The sequence below is a fragment of the Calidris pugnax genome, unplaced genomic scaffold (assembly GCF_001431845.1).
Source record: "Calidris pugnax isolate Ruff unplaced genomic scaffold, ASM143184v1 scaffold17, whole genome shotgun sequence".
Lineage (NCBI taxonomy): Eukaryota > Metazoa > Chordata > Aves > Charadriiformes > Scolopacidae > Calidris > Calidris pugnax.
Genome location: NW_015090794.1, coordinates 993,159 through 1,020,185, shown reverse-complemented (window position 1 = coordinate 1,020,185; position 27,027 = coordinate 993,159). Strand labels below are relative to the sequence as shown.

Here is a 27,027-nt window from a genome sequence, read left to right as displayed (position 1 = left end):
AGGAGTGGCACAAACACTCGGACATTTGCCTTGAGTGGCAGCAGGAGGCCAGGCTGGACCTTTCATCCTAGCCATGGTGTTCAACCAGCACTGTTGGTACTTCCCTACCAGCATGTGGGCAATAAACCATCCTCACCCAGTGCTGCCAACTGCAGAGGGGCTCGAGCATGGTTCATCAGGAGAGGGATACGGTCAGGCCATGCTCATTTCCTCCGTGGTCCCTTGGGACAGCCAGAAAGGCTGGCTCCTCCAGCGTTTGGCAAAGGTCAGCCAGCCCCAGTGGTGGCAGTCGGGCCGTGGATGTGCATTTACTTTGCAGCCTGCTCTGTGTTGGCTCTGCTCCCCTGCTCGCTCCTGGGAGCACCACAGATAGAGCTGGGGTGCTCAGGGGTATCGTTTTCCTCCCTGGCTTTTAGATAAAACAGCATCGCTGTGAGCAGGGTTGTTTGCCAGCATCCAAGCAGTGATGGAGAGTGGAGAATGTCATTACTCTCTAACGAGGGATCCCAGGGAATCAAAAAGGAAAAATGGACTTTTCATATGGGGGAACAGATCGGTGTCTCTGGTCCCTGTAGGTGAAATAAGGGGAACATCAGGTTCCCTGCCTTTTCCTCGGTTTACGAGCTACCCAGGGCACGTCTCCTGCGATGGGAGATGCTCACATGGAGCCACCTCAGTCCAGAGTCAGGGTTTCTCCTGCCCCAGCACCCCCATGGCTGGCCTCGGAGAGCTCAGATTGAAGGATAAAGTTTAAAAATTTGCTCAGGTTGGTTTTGTCATAAGGTTTTTTCAAGTTAGGGCTGAATCATTTGTGCATCCAGGGCTCACCCTACGCACAAGGATAAAGTTTAAAAATTTGCTCAGGTTGCTTTTGTCCTAAGTTTTTTTTCAAGTTAGGGCTGAATCATTCGTACATCCAGGGCTCACTATACGCATGTGCATCCCCTTGGGACCAGGGTGCAGACATGCCCCAAGGAGCTGAGCGTTCTTGCTCTGGGCTTTTCATGGAATTTCTGAGTTTCAGGCTTATCAATGGGTTGCTTCCTAGAGCCCACGATGCGGCAAAAATCCTTCGTGCTGGCAAATACTGCGAGACAGGTACAGTGAAGGCAGCATGTCCTATTCACTGTCATCTTTTCTGCAGCTTAGTCTTGGGCACTGAATATTTTTATGCCAGCAGTATGGCCAGGGCAAGAGCATCCCCAGAAGTGGGCAGGGTGGGTGATGGGTCTGGGATTGCCCAGGAGGTGTGCACAGCCCTGCCACCCTGCTCCCCGGAGAGCTGGGGAGCAGCCACTCACCTCAACCCTTTGGTGCCTCAGTTTCCCTTGGTTTTTAGGGAGCTGCCAATCCATCCCAGCCTGCCTGGCATTCTGCAAGGCTAGATTCACTAGCAGCCACACGGTGCTTCTTCATACTATGGGGATGGGGCGATGTGAGGACATGGACCAGCTGATTAGCATCGAGATGCAGAACGTCCCTTCGACCCGAGCCTCTGGGCTATCTGGTTTCGTTCCCCATCTCTGGGGCGCGCCAGATATAGAAATGGAGTCGTGCGAAACAGAACAAAAGTCTCTATTTCAGAGCTGGGCTCGAGCGAATTAAAATGTAGCGTGTTCAAAAGCCAGCTTCCCTGGATGGCAGACAAAAATAATCAATTTCCTTGAAACAAATACTAAATATTAATGAGAGGCGATGGTCTGCAGTGCACACAGAGCTGTAAAGAGCATTTCCCGTTGATCAGCCGCGGAGGCAGGTCGGCGAGAAGAAATTGCTTTTCGAATGGATATTTGTGGCCCGTCTCGAGGTGGCTCAGGAAGGTTTGCCTGCCCCCCCCAAAAAAGAAAAGAAAACTCACATCCTTTCCATTTTGCATCAGAGCAGCCACTGGGGATGCACGCTGGTGCTTTCATTTTTGTTTACACACTTGCCCGAGCGGCTGGGGAGATGGCTCGGTTCAGTTACGTAGAAATCAGCCCCAAATTTACGTCGAGGAGCTGACAATTCCCTGGGAACATCAGCCCGGCTGCGCCTGCCCCCGACCAGCGCCAGAACAGCCTGCCAAAGGCAGAACATGGGACCCAAGAGCACTCCCCGGCTTTGCAGCCACATCCGTTCCTTGATTTATTTCAATAACGAGCATTGGGGGAAACATTAAAAAAATTACTTACAGCCCTCACCAAGTATCCTAAAGTGAAAGCAGAGGCCCGGGAGCTTTGGGAAAAAAAAGTCTTGAATTTTTCTATTGCTTTGACCCTTGGGTAAGTCAGGAAACTTCGTATTAACTCCGTTTCCAAACTCGGAGGTTGGAAGAAAAATAAAAATGCTCCCTTTCCTCCCTCACCAGGACGCACAGCCGTGGTTGTGGGGCACTCCCCCCCCGGTGCCCTGCTCGCCCGTGGGGAGCACGGTGCCAGCCTGGGCTGGGAAAGCAAGTGGACACTAGGAATAGCCACAGCCCTCCCTGGGAGACTGCCGGTCTCAGCCCTGGACATGGCCATGGAAGATGCTGGAAGCATTTTGCATCCGTCGTGCAGTAAATAATAACTTGTCAGCTCACGATTTTAGAAAACCATTAAGCCAGCTGCGTAGCCATAGGTCGAACGAGAGCTAATATTAGCTAGAAATGACTAAAATTAGAAAATTAGAACCGAGCCAGAACTAATTAGTTGTTCAAGGAATAGAACCAGAACCGGAACAAATTAATTGCTGCTGAAATATCGCTGCGGGGCCTGGCGGGCGCCGCTGCTTCCAGCCCCACGCAGGCTCCCGCTCCGCTTTCCTTGGGATGACTCCCAGGCGGGCTCCGAAAGGAGCCCGGGGTCCCATCCGAAGGCTGTGACAGCTAAATAGAAATTGCCATCTCAGTCCCAGTCAGGGAATCAGCATCGATGTGATGCAGCGTGAGCCGGGCCGTGCTGGGAGCGATCCCGAGCCAGCAGCTGCCCCGGAAGGCTTGGGAACGCGTCCCCTGGCCCCACCGTGCTCCCGGCGCTGCCCAGATGTGACTTTTTAAAGGAGAGGGCAATTACGAGGCTGCCTCGATGGCTCCCGGGCTCTCCCCTCTGATCCCAGCGGCGCTGCCATCTCCTTTCAGCTTCAGCCCTGCCGCCGGCTGAGACGCTTCACGAAGCGCTCAGAGCGAGCCAGGAGCTGCCGCCGCCAGAATAATTTCCAGGGAATTAGGAAGCGGGTACCAGTAACTGGCACGTGGCTGCATTTGTCCATCTGCGCCTCAGTCACCTGTCTGGTCACTTCTTTTGACTTTCCAAAGGTGGTAACTCACCCTATATTTCTTTCTCTCGCAGCGCTCAAACGGCGGCTCCCATTTTAGCAGCAGCATGACGCACGGTGTTTTAAATTCAATTTAGAATACAAACTATTTATACCAGCCAGAAAAAGGCAGTGAAGCAGCTCGCTCTGTCATGAGTGGATTTGTAATTTCAGAGCAATCATTGCATAACTAATTGAATCAGCTCTCAGCATGTGAAATCAGTGCCCTGCTTATCGGAGGTTTTCATCGTTCTCCCCCCCCGAAGCCAGCAGTTCCCCCTCCACCAGCAGCACTTTTGTGCTTCTGCATCAGCCTGGGAAGAAAGCGGGACCTGCAAAGCAGCCTTTCTCCGCTCAAATAGAGCCAATAAATTACTAAATGCATTCAGAGGAGATGAATAGCTGGGCTGCAGGTGCCCCCCAAGAGCTGCCCAGGCTCCGTGCGAGGGAGCGAAGTGCATTTGAAGCTAATGAAGTGCCAGCCGTGTCTGAGAAGCAAATTGGTGCCGAGATGTTCTCCTGACTCCCGCTTCATCGCCCAGGTGTGCTCTGCTTGGCTTGAGTTTAGGGTTCTGATCCAAAACCCCAAGCTTGGCACCCGAAAATGGAGCCTAAAAGAGGCGATAAATACAGAGGCAGCTTTCTGAAGGACAGGGGAAAGGCAGAAAAACGAGCTGCAAGGATTTTCATCAGCTGGGGAGTGAAGGTGCTGGATTTGGTGGCTTGGGTGGATCCAGTCCTGTGGATTTCGGGAGCAGCTCCAGCCGCCCCAGGTGGAAGGGCAGCTCCTCAGCTGTGAAGGATTTTGGGCAGGGGCCCATCAGCTTCTGCACAACACAGAGCTTCAAATTGCAGCCAGAGGAAAGCATGACCCTAAATTAGGATGCTGATGTTAATGCCTCCCCAGAGATGCTGCCTGCAAACGTGAGAGTCCTGGGCTGTCAGCAATGTGTTCTGTGGGTCACATTGAGACAGCAGGGATGGGTGAGGAGTGCAGAGGAGCCCTTAATGGCTACAATTACTGAGTGCTAACGAAGGCCAGTTGGTTTGGCCCGTACAAGTGGAAGCAGTTCTCTGGGTGAAACTGGCAGATCTTGTCTGGGGGGAGTTTGGGAAAGTGCTTGCAAGCTTTTCTGGAAGTGATCAGGGGAGGGGTTGCTCCTGCCAGGTATGATCCCTGAGGCTGGGTGTAGGAGATGGCAGAACTTAGAAAATGAAAGTTGGGTGTCCCTGTGGCCCACACCCTACTCAGGGATCTGTTTTCCTTCTGGGAGAGCATTACCAGGTTCCATGGCAGGGACCTGTTGGCTTTGGTGGCCTGGGGACAGCCTTAGCAATGCTCTCAGATTTGTTGAACACATGTTGTTTAAGCCACGTATTCCCCAAAACTGATGCGTGGGGTGCTTTCCATACTCCCTCACCCCATATTTAGTGTTGCTTGCTGGCCTGGTGTGCACGTGAAAGTGCAATGCAAGCACTGTCAGGGGATGGTATGGGTAGGAGAAGGAGCTTTCATCCCTAGGCTTGGTTTAAGCCGTGTCCCATCCGTGTCCTCCACTTGCCTCTTGCACAAAGCCACGCTGATGGTGTGTCCCCCCCAACAAGGGGTTGAGGGGGTGGGATTCGCACTCCTGGGAATGTGCCCAGGCACCTCCAACCACCCGCTTTGTTTTCTGTTGTCTCTTCAGGTAGCCAGATGGGAGCACAAAACGCGAGCGCTCAGCCGAGTCTTCGGCTCTCCACATGCTGCCTGCTACTGCCTGGGTGCTGTTATCCTGATGCTTAACTGTGTGCGGAGCCATTGGTAAGGAGCTGACCCTGCTGCTACCTACCCATGCCAAGAAATGCCCCTCTAGGGTGGGGGGGGATGAGGGGTATTTGTTCTACAGAGCTGGATCCAGCCCCAGCATATCCCTTTTACGTGGTTGGGTACCTTCAGCCAGCAGCAGATTTATTCCTGCCGGTGGAGGGAGGTCATCCTCCCCCTCTGCTTTGCCCTGGTGAGGCTCCATTTGGAGCCGTGTGTCCAGTTCTGGGCTTACCACTTGATGAAGGACAGGGAACTGCTGGAGAAGGTACACAAAGATGATTAGGGGTGTGTCTAGAAACACTGTATTAGAGCAGGAGTTGCTGATAATAATGAAATGATTTTGCTATGAATTTGATCATCCCTGTCTCCTGGGTGTCCCAGATATCCTCCTGGATATCTGGAGCAGTGTGTCCAGTTCTGGGCTCCCCACTTCATTTTACGTGGTTGGGTACCTTCAGCCAGCAGCAGATTTATTCCTGCCGGTGGAGGGAGGTCATCCTCCCCCTCTGCTTTGCCCTGGTGAGGCTCCATTTGGAGCAGTGTGTCCAGTTCTGGGCTCCCCACTTCATGAAGGACAGGGAACTGCTGGAGAAGGTACACAAAGATGATTAGGGGTGTGGAACATCTCTCTTATGAAGAAAGGCTGAGGGGCTTGGGTCTTTTTAGTGTGGTGAAGAGAAGGCTGAGGGGACATCTGATCAACACCTATAAATACTTAAAGGGTGGGTGTCAGGAGGATGGGGCCAGTCTTTTTTCAGTGGTGCCCAGGGCCAGGACAAGAGGTAATGGGCACAAACTTAAACATAAGAAGTTCCATCTAAACATGAGGAGGAACTTTTTCACTTTGAGGGTGGCAGAGCCCTGGAACAGACTGCCCAGAGAGGTGGTGGAGTCTCCATCTCTGGAGACATTCAAAACCCTCCTGGACACGTTCCTGTGCAACCTGCTCTGGGTGGACCTGCTTGGGCAGGGGGGTTGGATGATCATCAAAGGTCCCTTCCAACCCCATATCATTCTGTGATTCTGTAATAAAGACGAGGAATGTGGCAGCGAGGCCAGAATCATCAGTGTCAATAGCTGTTGAGTGTTGTGGGTTTCCTTGCTCTGTTCTCTGGGGACAGTTTCCCCTGCCCTGCGAGGAGCCCAGGCACCAGGAGGGCTGTTTGCACAGGATGGAGCATATGTAACAGCAGAATTTTTTAATTTTCCCCATAAAAATCATAAACAAAATTAAACCTGTTTTTAAGAAGCCGCAGTTTCCTGTGTAGAAGGGCAGGATTATCTGTGCACTTAGCAAGCAGTCTCTTTAAACTCTTATCTGCCATCTCTTTAAATACCACCTGTGCTGGCTAATAGTAGCGTATGACTGATGCGCCGTACGCCATGGGAATACGTCCTTTGACGTTCTGAGTGCAGCAGAGAGGTTTTGCTGCAGAAGATTTCCTCAATGCCAGCAATTTATCTGCGATCTGGTAGGCTTTATCTTCCGCGCTGTTAGGAGAGGCAGAGACTCTCTTACTAAATTCCCAGATTCAATTATGCCAGGGTCAGAGCTAATGGCTTGTTTAGTACTTTGGATAATTTCCCAGGCACAGACATCTCAGGTTGGAATTTGCACATGTATTTAAGAGCTTTGCCTTCCTGGAAGTGACACCAAGACCTGCCCTTGCCCTTCTGAGTTTGTCCCAGCGATTGCTTATTGCAGAAACTGGAAGAAAGCTTGCAATGAATGGGGCTGTAATTGAATGCAGGCGATGCAGAGGGCATGTGTGTGTTTTGCTGATGTCTCAGCGACACAGCGGGCTTGGATTTCGCTGGGGAATGTCTCAGCAGTCTCTTGCACAAATTACATAGTCGCTTGTTGTCTGGGAAGCAATGTGAAGCCTTGTGCCTGGCTTTAATTGAAAACACAGCTGATGGAGGGACAGTCTCCATTTCCAGTGGTCCTGCTGGCTCCTGGGTCAGTGAGGCTTGCTGGGTCACAGTGAGACGCTGGTGGGGAACTGCTGGGAGAGGCAAATAGACTCATCTGTCCCAGCACTCCCATCACACTTTCCCCCTGCAGACCCCTCAGTGCTCCCTGTCGCTGGCTGTGCTGGCTCTGCTCTATGTCATGAGTTTGGGGCTCACGGGGGGTGGCTCTGCCTGTGCAGCCCATGAGTTTGGCCCTGAAGGAAACAGCAAGGTCAGCCCAGGGGGCTGGAAAAGCCTCACCTGGATGTTGGTTTTGGAGAAGCAGCTCTGGAAGAGGGGGCAGGTCGCCCCCAGCAGAAGAAGGCTGAGATACCAGCCCACTGTGCTTGCCAGACCACCCTGATGGGCCAAGGCCATTTCAGATGATTGCAGCATGAAGTTTATTTTGTCCAGGTGTTTCAACATGGTTGGGTTATTCCCTTGCCTTTCCTTGGCACAGAATTTGGCTTGAGTGATGGCTTGCAGGCTCTGGAGGCTGTTCAAGCCCTTAACTGTGGGAGCGATGGGATGGTTTCAGGGTGGTCAGCAGAGCAGCTGCTGGGCTTGTCCTGAAAAACACCTGGGAGACTCACTGCCTCCATTCCCAGCTCAGCAAACCCTCCAGGGCTGCCCAAGGCTTAGTGCTCAAGCCTGGAGAGGTTGTGATGTTTGGGAAGGATTCATCCTGCCCTTTGCCCTGGCATGAAGATATCAGCCAGGTCCAACACGGGGTTTGGCTGCCCAGAGAGGGGTTCATGCGTCACACAACACGGGCACTGTCATCTCGGTGGCCGGTCATGCTGGGAGGGATGCATGTCACCCGCTCTTGATATTTTGCTTTTCCCTGTGTTTTATTTTCTGAGTCACCTGTACTCGAGCGCACTGATGAAAGCAGGTTTTCCGCTCCTCAGCCCCACGGAGTCAATCCAGCCGGGAAAGCACAAGCCGTACCTTGCACTGTGGCTGCGTGTGGTGGTTGGGGTGGCTCCCACAGGGCATGCTGGCTACTGATAGCGAGCGAAAAGGCAGCCTCGGGGGGGTCCCTCCACCCCCAGTGCTGTAATCCAGCCTTTAAAACTCCTCTCTGCGTGCTTTGGAGACTTTTTATGTGGGTGGGGGCTGCCAGGCAGCGATTTGAGGAGCCCACAGGATGTCTCTTTTGTTTTTAAAAACCTGCTTGCTTTTTTTTTTTTTTTTTTTTTAGATCTACCAGGCACACACACACACGCACGCACGCACACGCACGCAGTGCTGTCCCTTTAAATGTAAAACACAAATTCTGCAAAGTGGCAAATAAGAAAAAAAAAAAGCTTTTTTTTTTTTTTTTTTTTTTTGGCAACTGAATTTTTGAAAGGTTCCATGCGGGGGGCGGAGGAAGGGAGGGCAGAGCAGACAGAAACTTTGTGAGTGGGTTGACATTGTGGCTGAAAGCACCCCGGAGATGTGCTGTGCTGCTTCACCAGCCACCCCACGCAGGGGTTCTCTGCCGTGGTCCTGTCCCCAGCTCAGCTCTGTGATGCTCTCACACAGGCTTTGCTCCACAGGGATACCTTGGGTATAAGAAGAGGAATGTCTTGTGCTCAATTAAGCAATTAGGTGCTTCCCAGCTCTAAGCTTCATTATCAGCCTTGGCTTGCTTCTGAGAAGCAATCCAGAATGACCTGTGACCAGGGGGGAACCTGCTTAGTCAACTGCACCAGACAAGCATCCTTAATTGCTTCGGTACAGTGATTATTTTCATCACTGCTGTATTCTTTCTGCAAGAAGCAGGGAACTTCCATCACCGAGGCTCTTATCTGTGAAAACAATTCCTGAACTTTTGAACTACCTGCACCATGTGCTCTACCCCAACGGTTTATAACTGTTATCTCTGTGACATGGGACGTGACAATCTTTACTGTCCTCCAGACTGGCGTCCAGTGTCATTCTCTCCTGCCTTACCACGTTGTTGATATCTTTCCCAGCATCAGCTCCACCATTATCCACTGGCACTGCCTCCGAGCACTCCCTTTTGCACACCCTGGTGAATTCCCCATCTTGGGGACCGGTGTGTGCGGGTGGGTTTTGTACGAAAGGAGCTTATGAATTTCCCACCTTGAGGGTCTCGGGGTGTTTGCCTGACCTGTAAAGGCAACACCCATGTGCACACCCTGAATAGGGGGCTTTGCAGATGTGAGGGTTTTGGGGGGCTGTGATGCCTCCGGTGGGATTGAGCCCCTGGTACCCACTGAGCATCACTAAAGGTGCCGAGGCTGAGTGAGGACAGCACCTTTGGCGATGCTCGGTGGGTACCACGCTGCCAGTTGATGTGGAGTCCTTCAGTGATGCCACTCACTTAGGTATTACCTCCTGCGTGGATGGGCTTCTTGCTTGGAGCTGATGCTTCCAGGAAAATGAATCAACCCTAGGATGGGATTTTGCACAGGGAAGGGGGTGGTTTTGTCATTGCCTGGTAGCGCCTCTGGGTTTTGGCGCTCGATGCTGTTTAATTTTGTGAGCTGGTGTAAACGCTATCGATCTGAGAACCACGGGGCCTTTCGTGCAGAAGTGACCGAGCCTGATGATGGGAATCGAGCGTGGCCTGAAGGAGCCGATGTCCCCTCCGAACCACGCTACCAGCAATCTTCTGGTGGCTGGCCAGGAAAAAGCCCAGCAGCCAACAGCACCCAGCACTTTGTGTCCATCCCGGCATGGCTGCCGGGCATCCAGAAACCAGGCAGCTGAGATGCGAGGTGGGGGGAGAAGCTGCTCCAGCCCCCAACTGACCTAAATAACATGCACACTGGCTTTGGCAGAAAAGCAAAGTCATTATTGGCAAAAGAAGCTGTGAAGATGATGACTGGGCTAACAATTGCCGGTGGTATCGGCAGGACGATTTCAGTATTCTTGGGGTTGTTTTTTTTTTGTTTTGTTCTGTTTTTTTTTTCCCAAATGAACAAGATCTTTTGTTGCTGTGTGTGCTGCCGGGCACCACTGGATGGTTTGACCCACGTTGCTGCCTTTTGCCGAGAGGAACAAAACCCTGGGCCTGGGGGGATGGACCGACGTCCCGCGTGGTGAGCAGCGTGGCACCTTGCAGCGCCGGCTGCTGCCTCCAAAACCACGGACGCCTCCACCACCGCTGCTTCCGCGCTGCCTGCCGGTCTCTGGCCCAATTCTGCTCCAATCGCCATTGCCAGCCCCGGTTTCCAGGCTGATTTTTTGGGATTAGGCAAAGGCAGCACTGCTGGGCTGCTCCCAGCGGCGACCCAGTTTGCTGGACGAGGTCTTTGCCCTCCTTTGCGGGGAAGGGATTGTGAAATACGCTGACTGTGGGCCACCAAGAGAGGCCCAGAGACCTAAAAAGCTCAGCTGCTCCCTTAGTACAGTATTGCCAGGTTTGCTTTGTGCTTCGTGGGGCCTTTGGGGATGTATTTTGGGCTGCGGGTTTGGTAAGTTTTCTGCTGTTGCAATCGCCATTCTCCAGTTGAGTAAATCAGCACTTGCTTGTGCAAACCTGGCCCTGTGTCCCCGCCGTGTCCCAGTGAGGGGACCTGCAGCCAATTTCCCTCACTCCCACTTTCTTCCTGCGAGCCTACCCGCGTGTGACATCTCCAGCCCCATGCTTCAGGACCATTTTGAGTGTTTCTCCAGTTCGTGTGGTTTATTACGTGGTAAACTAAAAGAGGGTAGATTCAGATTAGATATAAGGAAGAGATATTTTTTTATGGTAAGGGTGGTAAAGACACTGCCACAGAGAGGTGGTTGATGATCGATCACTGGAAACACTCAAGGACAGGTTGGACGGGGCTCTGAGGAACCTGGGAGGTGTCCCTGCTCATGTCAGGGAAGTTGGACTAGATGCCCTTCATAGGTTCCTTCCAACCCAGACCGTTCTGTGGTGCCCACAAAGCAGTGGCACACATGCAGCAACAGCTGAGTGTCTGAGCCAGCGTGTCTCTGTTTTGGGAAGGGTTTTGGGCAGAAGAATGCCCGCTGCTTTGGCTTCCCCATGAGAACCCCGTGGCAGTTGTGCAGCCCAACTGCAGCCACCACGGCTGCTCCCACCTTGCCAGAAATTGGTCAAATCTGCCCGTTTGGCCAGAGGGGAGGTGATGGATTTGGGTTTTTCCCTGCTGGGATGTAGAACGGGTGCTTGTGGTATCATGCTTCATGCTGGCAAGCGTGGGGAGATGTTGGGGGAAGGCTCATTTCCCCAGTTTTCATTTACCAAAGCTGGGGGCACCTCCCAGGGCTCCCCCCCAGGGGAAACATCCTCGTGATAGCAGCCGGGTATGCGATTAAAGTAGGTCGCAGCCCACCCACCCCTCTGCTGCTCTGGTAAGAGGGATGTTCCTCACCATGGCAATGGCTCCACTCAGCACATAAAGCATTTCCAGGTACTGGGACAAAGCGTGGTTTTAATTGGTGTCCTCTTGGGTGCCGAGCTGGGCCGCTGCCTTGTCGTGCAGCCAGAAATAAATGCTGTAAGAAACGTGACTCAGAGGCACATGGTGGAAGGGACCGGTTTAATGACAGACGAGGCTGCATGACTAGCTCCCCTGGCAAAGGAAGATGGCCAACACCTTGTCCTCCCCCCTGCCAGGGAGGGTGAAACGCGGTGCGGTGAGGCTCCCCCGCCGCCCAGGAGCAGCCACGGATGCCAGAATAATTGACGACTCCGTGCTGCTTGTCGTGGCCCAGCATCATAAATGCTTAAAAGGTTTATTTACCAATTCTGAAAACTCCTGCGCGCATCATGTTTAATGCAAATAGAGAGTGTGTTTAGGAAGATATAAAACATTACTAGAGGGAAAGGCAGTCCATTATCTCCGTTCAAACACCTCCTTCTCTAGCTGTAAGCCAAACAGCAGGGGACCGAGCAAGACATGCTGATGAGGGTAACTAATGCAGGCCCATCCGACCATGAAAAGGAAGGATGGGATCATCTGGAGCAGGGGAGACAGCTTTGCCAGAAGGAACCGTGTCACATGCTGGTTGCAAAACCTCAGGGGCTGATTCACAATCAACCAGTTCACCCTCTTGAAGCCACCTTTGTTCTTCTCCTGCTCCGAGGCCAAGTTCAGGTCTCTAGCACAGGAGAGAAGAGCCTCAAGGATGTAAGACGGTGTGAATCCAGTTCATCTGGAGCGAGAATCAACCTCCGAGTGCTGTGCTCTGGCTGCACATCTCTCTGCTCTCCCATCTCAGGGAGATCATCTCACCACGGTGGTGAGGCACTGGAAAAAGTTATCCGGGGAAATTGTGGATGCCCCATCCCTGGAAGTATTTAAGGCCAGGCTGGATGGGGCTTTGAGCAACCTGATCTAGTGGGAGGTGTCCCTGCCCAGGGCAAGGGGGTTGGAACTTGATGATCTTTAAGGTCTTTTCCAACTCTAACCATTCTGTGATTCTGTGATCTCTTTGCTGGGGGCTGGGATCCAGGCAGGGGCCAGCTTGGTGCTGCTCTCCCAGATCTGCCTCCCCAGGGATCACCAGGCAGCATTTTTTGATTGCTGTGAGATCTGAGAGGTCCTGGCCAGATGCAGAGTCAAACCCCCAGTGCTGTGAAAAGGCACTAGCATCTTCCTCTGTGGGAGCTCCATAGCATCCTTGGGGATGTCACATTGTGCTTTGAGAGCACAGCCTGGCCAGGATTGCTCAAGTGGATGGGGACATCCCCACGGGGGCAATTGCTTTCCTCCCAAACCCAGGCAGCAGGGATGCGGCTTTGGGCTTCTTCACTGGGGAGACTTGTGTCATTTAAAAATAAATAGCAGGGAAGTGATGCAAAGGGTTGTGCAGCTGCTGCTGCTGCTGCTTCACGTCGCAGCCAAGTTTGTGTGTTCCCATCGCCACTGATTTTAAGCTAAAGGAACGTGAGCCTGGTGAGAGCAGGGAGGTGCTGGGTGCTGGAGGGGGGCCAGCCCCGGCGACATGTGCTGTTACATCGCCCGAGGCCACGCTGTCATTCCTCTGCCTGTGCTCGGCTCCCTGGAAAAGGGAATTTCTCTGTAATTTCCAGTGGTGGGGGCAGAGTGTAAATCACCAAGATGCTGTGCTCTCGCTCGCTCCCAAGCACGTTACGTTTACTCTGTGTTTTGTTTCCTTGCTCCAGTCCAAAGTGGAGGTTAAATGGCTTGCTCTGAGTTCCTGAGAACTCCCCAATGGTAGAAAACCTAGTAGGAATGAGCTCCAAGGAAAATAAAAAATATCATCCAGGTCCTTAAACTGTGGGGTTCAAATATCATCCTGGACTTTGGTTGGTGCATGTAACTTGCCATCTGGTCTTTGAGTCTTCGAAAGGTGCATTTCCAGCCGCTTGTCCACCAGCAGGGCAGGCAGGATTGTTGCTCTCAGCTTTCATTTGGGCAACAGAGAAAATCCAGTGATTTGCAGGGCTTTGAGAAGCTGGACATCAGGGGGGAAAAAAAAAATCTATCCTGAGCCCTCCAAGTAACGTCATGGAAGGACTTTCCAGCCCAGGAGCATGGGCAGGAGCAGCTCTGCTGGCCTGGGCCTGGCAGGCAGTGGTGGCCGAAGGCGCGGGAGAGCTGTTATTCCACTTGAATTCCAGCCTCCAGGGTGCTCATTAAAAAAAAGGCTCAAAGTTTCCTACCTCATGTGTCAGCAACATGTGGAGAAACGCTGCGTACGGCTCTGCGGGGCTGTTATCTCCTCTCAGTATTATTAATGGATGTTTTTTTTCTTTTAGTCACAGCGTTGTCTCCTTTGTAGTCATACGTTTGTATCAGAGCGATGTGAGATGCCAAGCCCTGCTCCGGGCAAAGTTCAGGGGGCTGAAAGGAGGGGGTCACAATTATTCCACTCACAAACGAGTATTTGGAAGGTCAGACCTGAAATGCCTGAACAAGCCTGGAGCTGAGCAGCTGTGTTCGCGTTTGAAAATGCCTGTCTCTAGTATTTTCCTTGCGCTGTTCCAATCCTCCCCCTGACTGTCAGGCATCAGCCGTGAATCACTCCTGGGCACGTGGCTCACACATGAAGGCTGCAAAATATTTTGATGGAGAGGGATGGGGGTGGGAGCACGAGATAACCCAGCCGATTGTTCCCAACCCTTCAAATCCTGTGCCGAGGCGTCGCAGCCTCCAGAGTTTGGCAAGGGTGTCCTTCCCAGAGCTCCTGGTCACGGTGAAACCTGAGGTTTGGTGAGAAAGGTGAAGTTTTTGATATTGCAGGTCAGTGGGGTTGGTATTTCCAGGAGTGAGCAAGGGTTGCAAGTGGAAATAGCTGTCCCAGGTCAAGCTGCTCACAGGGTTCAGCTCCTTGCTTCGTTGGGAGGGTGAGGAGGTCCAGGTGGAAAAAGGGACCCAGTGAAGGGTCCTCCTCAGCAGCATCCTCTCCCAAAGCTCTGCATTTCCCAGGGAGAGGTGGGTGATGTTAGTAAAGAGTTGCTGCTTTTAACAAGCCCTTGTTGTCTCTCCAACAGCTTCACAGAAGCCATGAAGAGCCAGCCGAAGCTGGAGGGCCTGGACTGCCACTGGGCCTATTACTCGGGCTTGGCCATCTTGGCTGTAGGGACCCTGTTTGTCATCTCCAGCTTCTTAGCACTTGGATTCACTGGGACCTTCCTAGGTAAGCATTAAAAATTCAACAGCTTTACCAGAAGATTAATCTTTGCAGGGGTCTTTTGCTAGGGCAGAGTCTCTAAGAATTTCCTCGTTGCCTTCAGGGCTGTTAGATTTGGTCTATGATGCCAACGCGTGATCTAACCATGCTGTTACCTCGCATGGAGAAGATGGTGTAGTGGTTTTATACAGCGAGTTCCATCACCTTCAGTGTCAAGCCTGGAATTTTAGAAAGCTGCTGATCATCTGAGGGTCCAAATGCCCTCCAGAAAAGGGACCCCAAGCGCAGACCCCACCGAGCAGGTCAGGACCAGCACAGGGGGGTGCAAGGTGTCTGGTGGCCTTGCTCTGAGCCCCCACCCACTCGACACACGCACTGAGGCAAGAACTCGTTCGCTCTTCCCTCTGCAATAAACCTGACATTCATTGACAGATTCTTTTATCTGCCGCTTTATGGCAGAAAGCATTTTCCACTGTGCCTGCTCACACATTTAGAGAGTAATTCTATTAGCGTTGTTGACTTTAAAAACATGCCAGTATGTGTGGAATTCATAAAAATAAAATAGAGACAGGAACAATAAATATCTAAGGAAAGGGGCAGCTCCCGCTGGCTGAAATAATCACAGCCCCAGCTTTGACACTGCATTTAGGCTGTGCTTTTGCAAGTGCTTTACAAACCAAATTCAATTAGCTCCTGCAGCGTCGCCAGGAAGAAGAGAGGGAGGTAATAAGCCTTCCTGGTTTCAAGTGGAGTTGCAAAGAAATGTGTTGAGTTGGCCAAGATCCTACCACCAGAAATAGAGCTCAGCACTCCTGAACGTGTGCCCTCACCCTTCATCTGTGCAGCCCCATTTCTGGACCCGTGTTACAGCCCTGTCCCCCTGCTACCGGGCTCCGGCATCCTCCAAAATCACCCGCAGCCCCCAGGAGAGATGCTGTGCCTGTGGAGACAGGTCCAGAGAGGCCAGGCACAGGAGAACCCACCACCAAAAGCTGCTTGAATGCTCCTGAAGTTCAGCCAGGTCTAGGGTTGTTTACGTAAAGCCTGATTCATCCGACCAGGAGGATCCACTGGACTTGAACTGCTTGAGAAATGCAAACAAGTGAGTCAGGCTCAGCGTAAGCAGTGAGAGTGGCCCTCTCTCCCTCTGCTCTGCTGCCCGGTGGCTCCTGTATCCCCTGGGGCAGGGAAGAGGCAAGTGTTAGTGGCCCATATAGGGTGTTTCTGCTCCATCCTCTCTGCTGGCGGAGGCTCTCCCTGCCACCAGTGCACCAGGCTGAGCCTGCGTGGCTCCAAGCCTTGCGTGACGCAGCAGGGAGCGAGGCCAGTTCTCTCTGCTCACCTGGGCACGACGGGCACCAGGGCAGAGCTGAGTCAGGGTAGGGGGATGCCAAGACCATGTGCTGGTGCAACCGGATTGGCTCGGGACCTCTGTGCCACAGAGGCATGGAGCCCTGCAGAGCATCCATCCTTGGACTGATAGTTTCTCTGCTCCATGCAAGCCCCCACGAGTCCAAGTCAGCAAACTCTTAATGGAGAATGCCATTCAGTGTGGTTTCTTACCCAGCCATGGGGTAGACAAGGGATCTGCCAGTCTCTGAGGATCTCCTCTTGCACAGGACTCACCTGGGACTAGTGTCCTCCTGCATACATGGTTTCAGGGATGTGCTGGCGCTGCGGGAGGAGCAGGGTCCCCCAGCGCTGATGGCATTTCTGACTGCAGGTAGCAAAGGGCTTTGGCAAGAAGGGCATTATAGCATCATCCATCTTCTCGCAGTCGATACCTGAGCTTGAGAGAAGTTTTGAGAGAGCTTCTGACACCCAAGTACTTCAAAAACTTACCAGAGCGAAATTTGACCTTTCCCTCTTGGGTTTTCCTACAGCAGGGTCTAGAGACCGCATTGGGGCTGCCTGTTAGATCCCTCTTTACCAGCACATTCAAGCTTTGGAGTGGCTGCAGAGCACTTTGTCTCTGAAGTGTGGGCTAAACAATGCAGCAGGAGCCACGGGAGTCACCCTTCTGCAACGAGCCTTTCTGTGCCACCCCATCTCCCCCACGGCAGCACCGACCCCATCCTCTGTTTGCAGGGGCTGGATGCAGCCTTTTCCCCCTGTGGAGCGATTCTCCTGGAATCCCATCTCTGCACCAGGCCCTCGCAGGGATTCGGGCATCAGTTCAGCACCATCTGCCTCCCAATTTGCCCTATTTCCCAACGAACGTAGTAAGGAGAGCTTGGCTTCCCGGAGGCCGAGGGCACCGAGAGGCAGCTCTGCCTGTCTGAGCCCATCTGTCTCACGCCCCAGCGCGGTTCCTCCCAGCACTGACCAACATTTCCAGTAAATCTGACTTGACTGAAGTCTGTCACTGGGCTATGGTGAAGCCGGTGGCTCCCAGAGGTGGTGCTCCAGCCCAGGTCAGTCACTGGAGACCACGGGGGGGACCTTGCGGAGTGCATCAAATGGCTTTTTGCTGCCACCATCCAAAGTGTCTGCCCTGTGCAGCGAGATGGTTACACCGACCTCCAGCAAAAATTAACTCAAATTAGATGCCAAAGTCCCCCAGCCTGACAAGGAGCCGATTCCTGATTTTGAGGGCTTAATGAAGGCAGAGAGGAGATGCCCATGGTGATGCTGCGCAAACCTCAGCACCTGCCTGACTATTAAAATACTGCAGGTCCTCTCTGGTGGTCGTGTTCATTTAACTGTGGGGAGTTAGAGGCAGGGTTTAGATCAGAAAAGCTTGTGTCCTGGGGGAGCTGCCTGCTCCCCCCAGCTGCTGTGTGTTCTTGCTTGCAGGGAGCCTGCCCAGTGGGTCCCACAGCCCCACCAGTGCCGGGCTTAGATAAGCTCCTGCCAGCCCCACGGACCCAGGGCTTTGTACAAACCTCCCCGGTGCCAGCGCCATTTGGGGACTGAGGTGTTCAGCCTAAAGGCGAGGGCGGGCAGGGTATAATAAAGCATTTTGACACATAAGAAAGCACAGAAATGGGCTGTGGCAGGGGGTGATGTGTTCTTTCTACCAGAACAATCTCAGAGATGCATTGCCAAGTAACTGTGAGAACATATAGTATGAATACCAGGCAATTATCTCACTTAGTGGCCTGTAGTTAAAGCCCAAAAGCATTGTCTAATTGGGCAGGCGCTGTTTATCCTTAGAAATAAATGTTTCTGCACCGTGTGAGGTCAAAGAAATTACTCTACGATCCAGGTAATAATAATAACCTTGAATAGTTTGTACTCCTGTAATGCCTTTTATCTGGATTTCCAAGCACTTTCTCACCATACATTAATCCTCACCACCCTCTGTGCTATAAGAAAGACTGATATGATCGGTGCACAATAGCACCAGGAGGGATGGAGGAGACTTGCCCAAGGTCAGGGAACGGGCTGGCAGCAGAGCTGGGAATGCGACCCAGGGCGATGGCAGCTCCCTGGGCTGATGGACCAACACTGCTCCTCGATGATTGATGGTGCGTCTCCTACAGTGGACATGAAGCAAAATCCTTGCTGGGCTTTGTCACAAGCTGCACAACGTCTCCTCGCTTGGCATTTCTTTTCCAGGCTCCTTTCAGGAGGGTGGAAGGATTACTCCAACATAGAGGGGAAGCTGGTTGGATGCTGACAGTTCTGAAAGCTTTCCTCATTATAGATGACAATCACCTATCTACGATCCAGGTAATAATAATAACCTTGAATAGTTTGTACTCCTGTAATGCCTTTTATCTGGATTTCCAAGCACTTTCTCACCATACATTAATCCTCACCACCCTCTGTGCTATAAGAAAGACTGATATGATCGGTGCACAATAGCACCAGGAGGGATGGAGGAGACTTGCCCAAGGTCAGGGAACGGGCTGGCAGCAGAGCTGGGAATGCGACCCAGGGCGATGGCAGCTCCCTGGGCTGGTGGACCAACACTGCTCCTCGATGATTGATGATGCTTCTCCTACAGTGGACACGGAGCAAAATCCTTGCTGAGCTTTGTCACGAGCTGCACAACGTCTCCTCGCTTGGCATTTCTTTTCCAGGCTCCTTTCAGGAGGGTGGAAGGATTACTCCAGCATAGAGGGGAAGCTGGTTGGATGCTGACAGTTCTGAAAGCTTTCCTCATTATAGATGACAATCACCTATTATCATCATCATGCCCATAATTGAGTGTTTTGTAGGCAGAGGTGCCATTTTCCGAAATTCTGAGAAATCCTCTGAACTATGAGATGAGGGTGGCACTGAATGAGGGCATTTGGTGGTGGCGGTCATGATTATAACATCTCGAAACACCATTACGGTGCGCTGGTCTTATTTCCCCATTAAATGGTTTTGATCCTATGCACTTGCTTCCTCATCAAGTGGCATCAGACGGGCAGTTTTCAAATGAAAAAAGCCAATTGGGACCTCGAGAGCTGCCTCCTGATGAGGGACGTGGCTGCCGTAGCCTCATTGTAATGCACAAACCTTCCTCATGGGCAAAGAGCCATTCCTGGAAAAGCTGATAGACATGGAGTAAACAGCCAACCTATTTGTTGCTGTTTTTTCAGCCTGGAAATCAGCAGCGAAAACCCCTCGTTTGCCTTTGCTCTGCCTCCCAGGCAGGGATACCCCGTGGTGTGGGGAGGGTATCAGTGTGCCAAAGCCCCCTGCAACTCTCAGCTTCATTGGAGCCTAACGAGAAACCCTCTCTTTGCTCTGCAGGTGATTACTTCGGCATCCTGATGGAGGCAAAAGTGACCTGCTTCCCCTTCAGCGTCCTGGATAATCCCATGTACTGGGGCAGCACCGCTGTCTACCTGGGCTGGTCCCTCATGTGAGTACATGCTCCCGCCAACAGCACCAGTCGTAGGGCCAGTGTGGAGTCTGCAGGGCAGAAGGTGTTGGGACACATCGAGGGCCAAAGAAACTCTTGGTGATGGCAGTCAGTGAAAAAAAAAAAATGGCAGGGAAAATGCAACACAGCCTGGTTTCTCGCTTCCTGACTATTTTTGTGTGTGCAAAGTCTTCTGCTGTCATAAAAGACTCGCAGCATTAATTGTAGAAAAATAAATAGCGGCCAAGTGCTGGGGGGGAGGAAGCATCAGCAAACGCTCTGCAGCTGAACGGGGTCCTTGGCAGGCTCTGCACGTGGAAAAATCAACAGTCAGGGCCCAACTCATGGCAGGTGTCACTTGGCAGGGGCAGGGCACTGATACTGGGGAGCAGTGTGACCCTGTAATTACCTCTGAGACAATCAAAACAAGGCAACACACCCTTTCCCCCACTGCACGGTGATAACACTTCCGAAACACTCCTCACGTGGTACAACACAGCTTAATAGTCTGTTTAGGAGGAAATGAATAGGCTGTAATTTAGCAGCAAATGAGCAATATACTAGATCGTGTGTAACAAGTTTTATGTGGTTTTCATTTAATATCACATTTTATTTATTTGCCTAGGAGAAAAAAAAAAACAAAAACCCTGTCTGTGTTATGTTGGGAGCCTGTAGACCATTGCAGGCAGTTATCATTAGATATTTTGCGCTGGTTCTCCTGAGTGTGACCACCTCTCTTCTACTTCAGTGGAAAAAATTAAGTGCTTTGCCACTTTCTGGTCACCTTTTCAGCCATGTGTGCAGCGCTTTCTGGCCCCTGGTAATAAGTAAAGCTGATGGTTTCTCTCTCGTCTCCACTGAGCCTTGTTGCTGTTCCTTCTGCACTCAAAATCCCTCCCGGTGCGGTCAGGGCTGGCTGCACGAGGTTGTTTGCCTTCCTGGCACCCCTGTGGCACTGGATTGGGTCCAAACCCTGGGATATGGTACACAAGAGCCAGAGAGAGCTCGCTGCTGGGGCTGGGCAGTGTGGATATATTGCTGGGGGTAATGGGGCAGAACTGGGGCGGGATGAACCCCCCCCAGACCACACCGCAGTCAGAGGCAACCAGCACCACCACCCCTACAACCACTCAAGAGGAATTTGACCAGGGAGAATTATATAAGGAGATTTTTATTTGTTCATCATCAAACTGGTGGTTCTTAGAACCTTTGCAGAACCAGCTGAACCCTCCTGAGCTGTTGTTTGTGTTGCAGAAGTTCCTTCTTGGCCCCTGTGAGAGGGCAACCTCGCACCAGGTGCGTGTTGCTTGGTCTTCCAGAGAAACCCTGGGCAAAAGCAGTTCAAAGCGCCTCGAGACAAGAGGGTCATTGCCTCCTTTTTCTCGGTAAAAGGCTGCCACCATAAAGGGCAGCGAGGCATGACAAATAATTGCTGTTAACAAATTGCTGGAGCTGTGCAAAGTGGCACCAGGACACCACCCTCCTGCCCTGGGGAAGCTCCGCACAACCCTTCACATGGGGTTTTTGACTGTTTCTCTTCTCTGGGATCTCAGCTAGGATTGTTGAGGTTTTTTGGGGGGGGTCCTGGGTCTCTTCTGAGGTCTGACTGAAGTCCGAGGGCTTTCAGAAGATCTTAGGTGCCTGTCCTCAGAGGCCAAAGCTAAAATCCCAGCTCCGTGGCAGTGGGAGGAATGCTGGAGGAATGTGTTTGCTGTCTGGTTTTGGACAGATCTAAAACATAGAGCGTATTTGTCCTCCCTCGGTGAGGTATCACGCTCCATATCGTGGCATGGGAGCCCAAAGGAGTGATTCATTTTCATCTGTAAGGGCACATACCACGTAACGTAAGCGAGCCTGGCAGCACACCAGCCAGCCTGCCTTCCTGCTCCAGCCAACCCTAACGGCATCCCGCAGGGCGAGAGCCACTCTTTTCCCCTTTGTGGGATGTTGCAGCTCTCCTTGGCTCGACTCATGGCAGCTCTGCAGCCAAAATAAACACGTCCACCACATAGGCTTGCTGGAGAAGGCACCTCCACTGGTCACCATGAAAATGGGAGCTCCAGGAGGAAAAGGTGTCCCGCTTGGTTGGTGGGGAAGGATGTGAGCCCTCACCACTCCTCTTGCAGACAACCCACAGCCATGGGGAGCTACAGCAAGAATTGGGGAGGTACAGACTTCCTACCTCCCCAAAATAAAAAGTCCTACCAGGACCACAAAACCCTCCTGGCTCATCATCAACGCTGCTATGACACGAGCCATTGCCCATTAAGTAGGTCGAGCTCGTAAGAGGAGAGAAACAACTCACCCAAATGCTTCTCGTCACCCCCGTCGAGCAGCCTCGTTTCTCCCGAAAGACAAATGGAGCATTAGCTGTTCGGGGACAGCTTTGTGTATCTCTGGTAGGGAAGTGTTTTAACTCATGGCAACAGGCTGTGTAAATCAGAGCTGGAGCTGCAGCCAAATGATGCAATTAGAGGTCTTGCTGTCAACAAACAATCATGCAAATTTGTTCTCTCTGATACAAATCAAGGAGGAGACATGACTAAGCATGTAATAGCAGGGGGTTGGGAGAGGAAGAAGTTGCCCGATGCTTCCTAATGAGGGAAAAAAACTTATTGCAAAATGGAAATGGGGAAAAGGTGAAGATTCGTATGCGTCTCTCCAGGAACTGATGTGGCCGGGCAGCACCTGGCAGCAGGTCCAGTACCAGGTGTAGGTAGTTCTGTCTCTCTGAAGACATGTTTTCCCAGCAGGACCATTGCCCTTGCACAAGGCTCTTGGGATGTTCATCCTCACCAAGGACCAGCAAAGTATTTATTTTATTTTGCTGACAGCCAGCGCTTGCCCCCCTCAGAGCTGAGCTGTGACCAGCAATTAAAGGCAATCAGCAGTGTCCTAATTAAGGGCAATGCTTTGCAGCCATTAGCTGGAGGTGTAGGATACATAAAGGGTGTTTTGGGGGGGATGGTAGTGCATAATGAGGCAGATACAACCATGCTCCTTGCTGGGGAGATGGGGCCAGGGCCTCGTGGGTGCTGGGATAGCAAGTAGGGGATGGCCACTGGTGTGGCCGCTCTCACTGGGGGAATTTGCACACCCTGGGATGGTCTCAGCACCTGGTTTGGGGGCTGTAACCCACTGGCTGAAATCCTGGCTCCTTAGCAAAGCCTTTGCTGGCATCTGCCTCGGACACTTTCAGGCCAGGCGTCAAAAGAAATGTCCCCATGGTGGTGGTGCAGGTTTCAGCTTACGCTGACATCTCTTTTCAGAGCAGGAGGTGATAGGAATCGTTTGGTCCTGAATCTCCAGCCTTGGTGCTGGAAGGAACAGCCATCCCCATTGCACCCACAGCCCTCGAGCCCCTCTGCCCGTAACCACGGTGCTGTGAGGCGAGTGGCGTCGGTCCCCCGTGCTGTGCCTGGTGACATCCTGCTGAAGGACAGCATTCCTCTTGGGGAGGTGAAAGGCTGTGTTCCTAAAACATCTTGAAATGGGTTTAAATGTGAACTGAGCCCCCCGTGCACCCACCCCAGCACCCTTCAGGGAGCAGCCATGACCCTTTCCATCCCTTTCCATCCCCAGTCCTGCGCTGGCTCAGCCACCGTTTGGATGTATAGGGTACCATACGTTGCTCCGTCTGCCAGGTGTCTCCTGCACCCTGGGTGGCCCATCTTTTCCGTGCACATCAGGCATTTCCCTTATAGCCCTGGCTGGGAGCCACAGCCGTACGTAAGCAGCTGCTCAGCTATTAAACAGCCTTATAATCTCAGGACTTAGCATCAAAGCAGAAGCTCTCTTAGCAGAGACGTGGAGGGATCAGACTTAAAAGAAGTCGCTGAAGTAGGCTGGGGAAGAGTCTTTGCCAAGTAACATCTGTCTAAGACAGTTAACATTAAGTACAAAAAAAAAAACAACCCACAAAACAAACCCCTTTTGTTCGCTTCTGATTAATGAGCAGGAGAGTGCTCTCATGGAGCCCAGCGTCTCATTTCACTTTCTAAACTAGGTCTTGCATAAGCCCATGTACTTACCTGATCTTTTCCTTCTCTTTCAAAACAGGCACGCAAGCCCAGCTGGCCTTCTGCTGACAGCTGTAGTGGCAATTTCCTACACAATCGCCATGCTGTATGAGGGGTGAGTAGCTCTGCAAAATTGGAGAGCTTCTAATTATTTCTACCAGCTTTAACTCCCCAGGTTTCGGGGAACTGCAGAAGTAGAGATGTTTTTTTCCAATTAATTCAGCGGGGAAGAAGGAAAACAGAGGATTGTTTTTCAATTGTTTTGATAATGGGCAGATTCCACTCTGAAACTATTTGCTGAGTTCTAGGAACATTTATGCATTTGTTTATTTTTATCAAAATGAGACCTTTTTTTTCCCTGACGGGTTCCTGATTCTGTCTGTACAAGAACAATAAGGAAGGCAGGGAGAGGACTCACTGTCCCCTCTGAAGAGACCCTGCAAGAAGAGCTTGCGTTTTGTAGTTCCTTGGATGGGCTTCTCTGATATTTTGTACCACAATAGCCTGGCAGCCTAGGACAGAGCAGCCCAGAATTATTCCCAGAAATGGCAGTTGTACTTTGGCAGTGAAAAGCCTTTTGTCTTTGCGAGGGAGGATGAGGTAGAGGAGAGCTGAAGCCCGTCTGCATCCTGGGGGAGTCCACCATGTGCTGAGCCTCATCCCGCTCAGCGCAGGGATGGTCCGGGGTGGGAGCTGCTTGGAGCCACTCCATGGTCCAGAGAGATGGAGCCAAGGATTGCCCTGGCACACGGATAGTCAGGCTGTGCCAGCCTGTGAAGGGCAGAGTTTCTGGGCCCAGAGGAGAGCACGCAGTAGTCTTGATTTTAATTCTCCTCCCCGCTTCTGTTGCCTCCCTGTCTTATGTCTCTCCCCAAATTCCCGTCCTCCCAACCACAGGCCTTTCACAGAGGAAATATATCAGCAGAAACAGAAGGGAGCGAAGAACAAGTAGCCACAGGTATGTTTGCTGATGGGAGATTCAGCGAGAGGGGCTGCTTTGCTGGGCTCCCCCACCTACGATGCGTTACATGGGGACAGGAGCAACCACCCACCCTCCCATGCGCCCAGCCCTTCCCGGCTCCTCTAGAGCCCTTCCTGCACTTCCTAAAGGATTTGAGCTTCAAATCTTCACAAAAACCCGGGCAGGAAAGCTTTACACAGCGGTGGTTGTGTCCGCCTCTTGGCACCCGACCAGCAACCCCCTAATTGTTTTGATTATATACTTGAGTGTTGGCGCAAGGGAAAATTGCTGGGGAGCTTCAAGGCTCCAGGCTTAGTTGAAATTGGGCAGAAAAAAAGCAGCTATTGGCCATGACAGGGGCTCCAGCGAGCGGCAGGGATGGTGCAAGAGGGCACGTGTGCTGGACCATCCCGCAGGGAAACTGGGCATCCCAGCTTCATGCTGCTCCAAGCCAGAGCGTTCTACACATGGGCTTGCATCAGCTCACCCCAAAAATTCAGCCTGGGCTTGCTTTTGAGGGCCAAAGGTTTCTACAAAAGCATAAGTTTCTGCCCAGGCTCCTTTCCCTGGGGTTAAATTCCCCCCCTGGAAGCTCCCAGTATACCTACCTACTGGCAGTGGGAGAAGCTGGACCAGCACACAGTTCACTGCTGGCCCAGCAAAGATGCTGTAGAACCAGTGAGGTCCATAACAGACTCTTGTCTCTCTGCCTTTCTCGAAGCAGCGTTGGATACCTCGGCACAGCGGGCCTCTCCGGTCCCCACGCTGTCCGATTTGCCTGTTTTCCTACTGAGATGTATCCTACTAATTAGCCCAGCAACCCTTAATGAGCCAACTGAGCACCCTGCAGTATTGGAAGCGATCAGAGGAACAGCCCGAGCGTGGCGGCACCTCCTCGCTGCAGCCCGCGGGAGCTGGAGGTCCCTGTCCCCAGGTCTCTGTCCCCATTGCCGGGTCACTGCAGCTCCTGCCGGGAAGGCCATGTTCTCCTGGGAGCCACATGGTTTGGGACCTCCCGACCTCTTGTCCCGCATCAATTGTTTGAGATCTGCAGGGGAAAAAGCAACCCAGCTCTAGCCTTGGACTGGAGGGCAAGGTGGAGACACCAGGGGCCTTCTGTGAGCAAACTCTGAGCGTGGGGGAGCATCAGCTCCGTCTGATCCTGAAGATGCTGCCGAAGAGCCATGGGAAGCAAACAGAAGCTCGAGCGAAGCGATGGAGAGGGCTCGGGAGCCCCTGTGGGATTCAAACACGGCTGGGGAAGGACTCAGCAACAGCAGAACCTGCTCTAGACCCAACAACAAACTCCCCTCTTTCTGAGAGAGGGAAACCTCCCCACCCAGAGCTGCCATGTCCCACCTGTAGCATCTCCACACCATTGGCAAAGGCTCTGAGAAAGGTGACTGAAAAGCACGTAGATGTTGAATGTACAACCAAAACCACTGCCCAAGGGGGATGGAAGCCATCCCATGGGGAAACCCCAGCGTGGAGAAGACCAAAGGGAAGAGTCAATCCCCATCCACACCCTGCAGATACCCCATCCCTGGCCGTGTCTGAGCCCTGGTCCCCTCCACACCCATCCAGCCCTTCCCTTTCCCCGGGGGCCACTCGAGGGTCCTGCCTGCCTTCCCCACCACCCAGTGCCTTCCAGCTATTTTTCACTGCCTTGCAGGGGCGGTGGGTGGGAGGGAGGGAGGGAGAGAAGAGGCTGCTTCTTCCTTCTGCGTTCTGCAGCAGCCGGGTACGGATCTGCCCCTCCACCACTGCCACCAGCCTCCCCGAGTCCCAAAGAGCCCGGTGCTGGATCCTGCCCTGAACGGGAAGATCCCAGGGGTGATGCTCCAGACCCAGGCTCAGTGTTTACAGATTCCCAGAACAGTTTGAGAAATAAGCTGTAAATGACCAAAAAAAAAAAAAGAACCACAAAAACCCACCCAAAAGCAATGTAAAGCCCCTGGCAGCGGGGCTGGAGAAGGGAGCTGCGCTGCTGCTGGCTCCTGGGATGCGGTGCCACGTCTCAGCATCACGTAGTCCCCTCTGCAGAGGGTCCTCCCTTTTCTCAGTGTCACCTTCCACGAAACGGTCCAATTTCCTTTTGCTTTTGCATGTTGTAATTCACCCTTCGGGCATTGCTCAGCAGGAATTAAAATGTTGGTTTCTTTTCAGTCCAGCCTCTGTTTCCTTCGTCCCGGCTCACGGACGCTGTGTTTGTGTTTCACCGCTCCAGAACCATTACACAAGGATTTTTTATTTATCTCCATCTCAACGACCTTCCTCTTAAAGATTTGGGCATAGTATTTTATTTTTAGATAAGTTTCCACATCCCCTTCACAGTTAATGTTTATAGACGGAGGCTAAAACAGCCCAGTACCCATAGCAACCAGCAAGGAGAGGATACATTGCATTATTCAGACAATTTATGTCAGAGTTGCCAGTCCTGGCTCAAAGTCTCTGATGTAAATAAATTGAGATTTGTTGATCAGTGAAATCAGTATTTACCGAAGAGACACGTGCTTGTTCGGGAAGGATTATTCTTAACGAGAACTCAGCGAGGGCTGTATTTGTGCTGTCTCATTCCCAGTCTGGGGATCACATATGCCTTTCCCTGTCCCTGCCACGAGACTGAGGGGACCCCAGTTGT

The 27,027-nt window shown here is 52.2% G+C and overlaps 1 protein-coding gene across 2 annotated transcripts in view; it reads left to right on the top strand.

Moving 5' to 3' along the window:
* Positions 1-26,551, top strand: part of PEMT (phosphatidylethanolamine N-methyltransferase) — a 47,216-nt gene extending 20,665 nt beyond the window's left edge. The window contains exons 3-8 of one of the 2 annotated variants that reach the window (XM_014936727.1): positions 4,962-5,077; positions 14,466-14,611; positions 19,295-19,406; positions 23,466-23,540; positions 24,323-24,383; positions 25,111-26,551. In XM_014936727.1, coding sequence (XP_014792213.1) covers positions 4,962-5,077; positions 14,466-14,611; positions 19,295-19,406; positions 23,466-23,540; positions 24,323-24,377 — 504 coding nt within the window. In that variant the 3' untranslated portion in view covers positions 24,378-24,383; positions 25,111-26,551. Of the gene's footprint in view, positions 1-4,961; positions 5,078-14,465; positions 14,612-19,294; positions 19,407-23,465; positions 23,541-24,322; positions 24,384-25,107 lie in introns of both variants that reach the window. The other variant, XM_014936728.1, reaches the window with a different exon arrangement.
* The last annotated feature ends 476 nt before the right edge of the window (positions 26,552-27,027 follow it).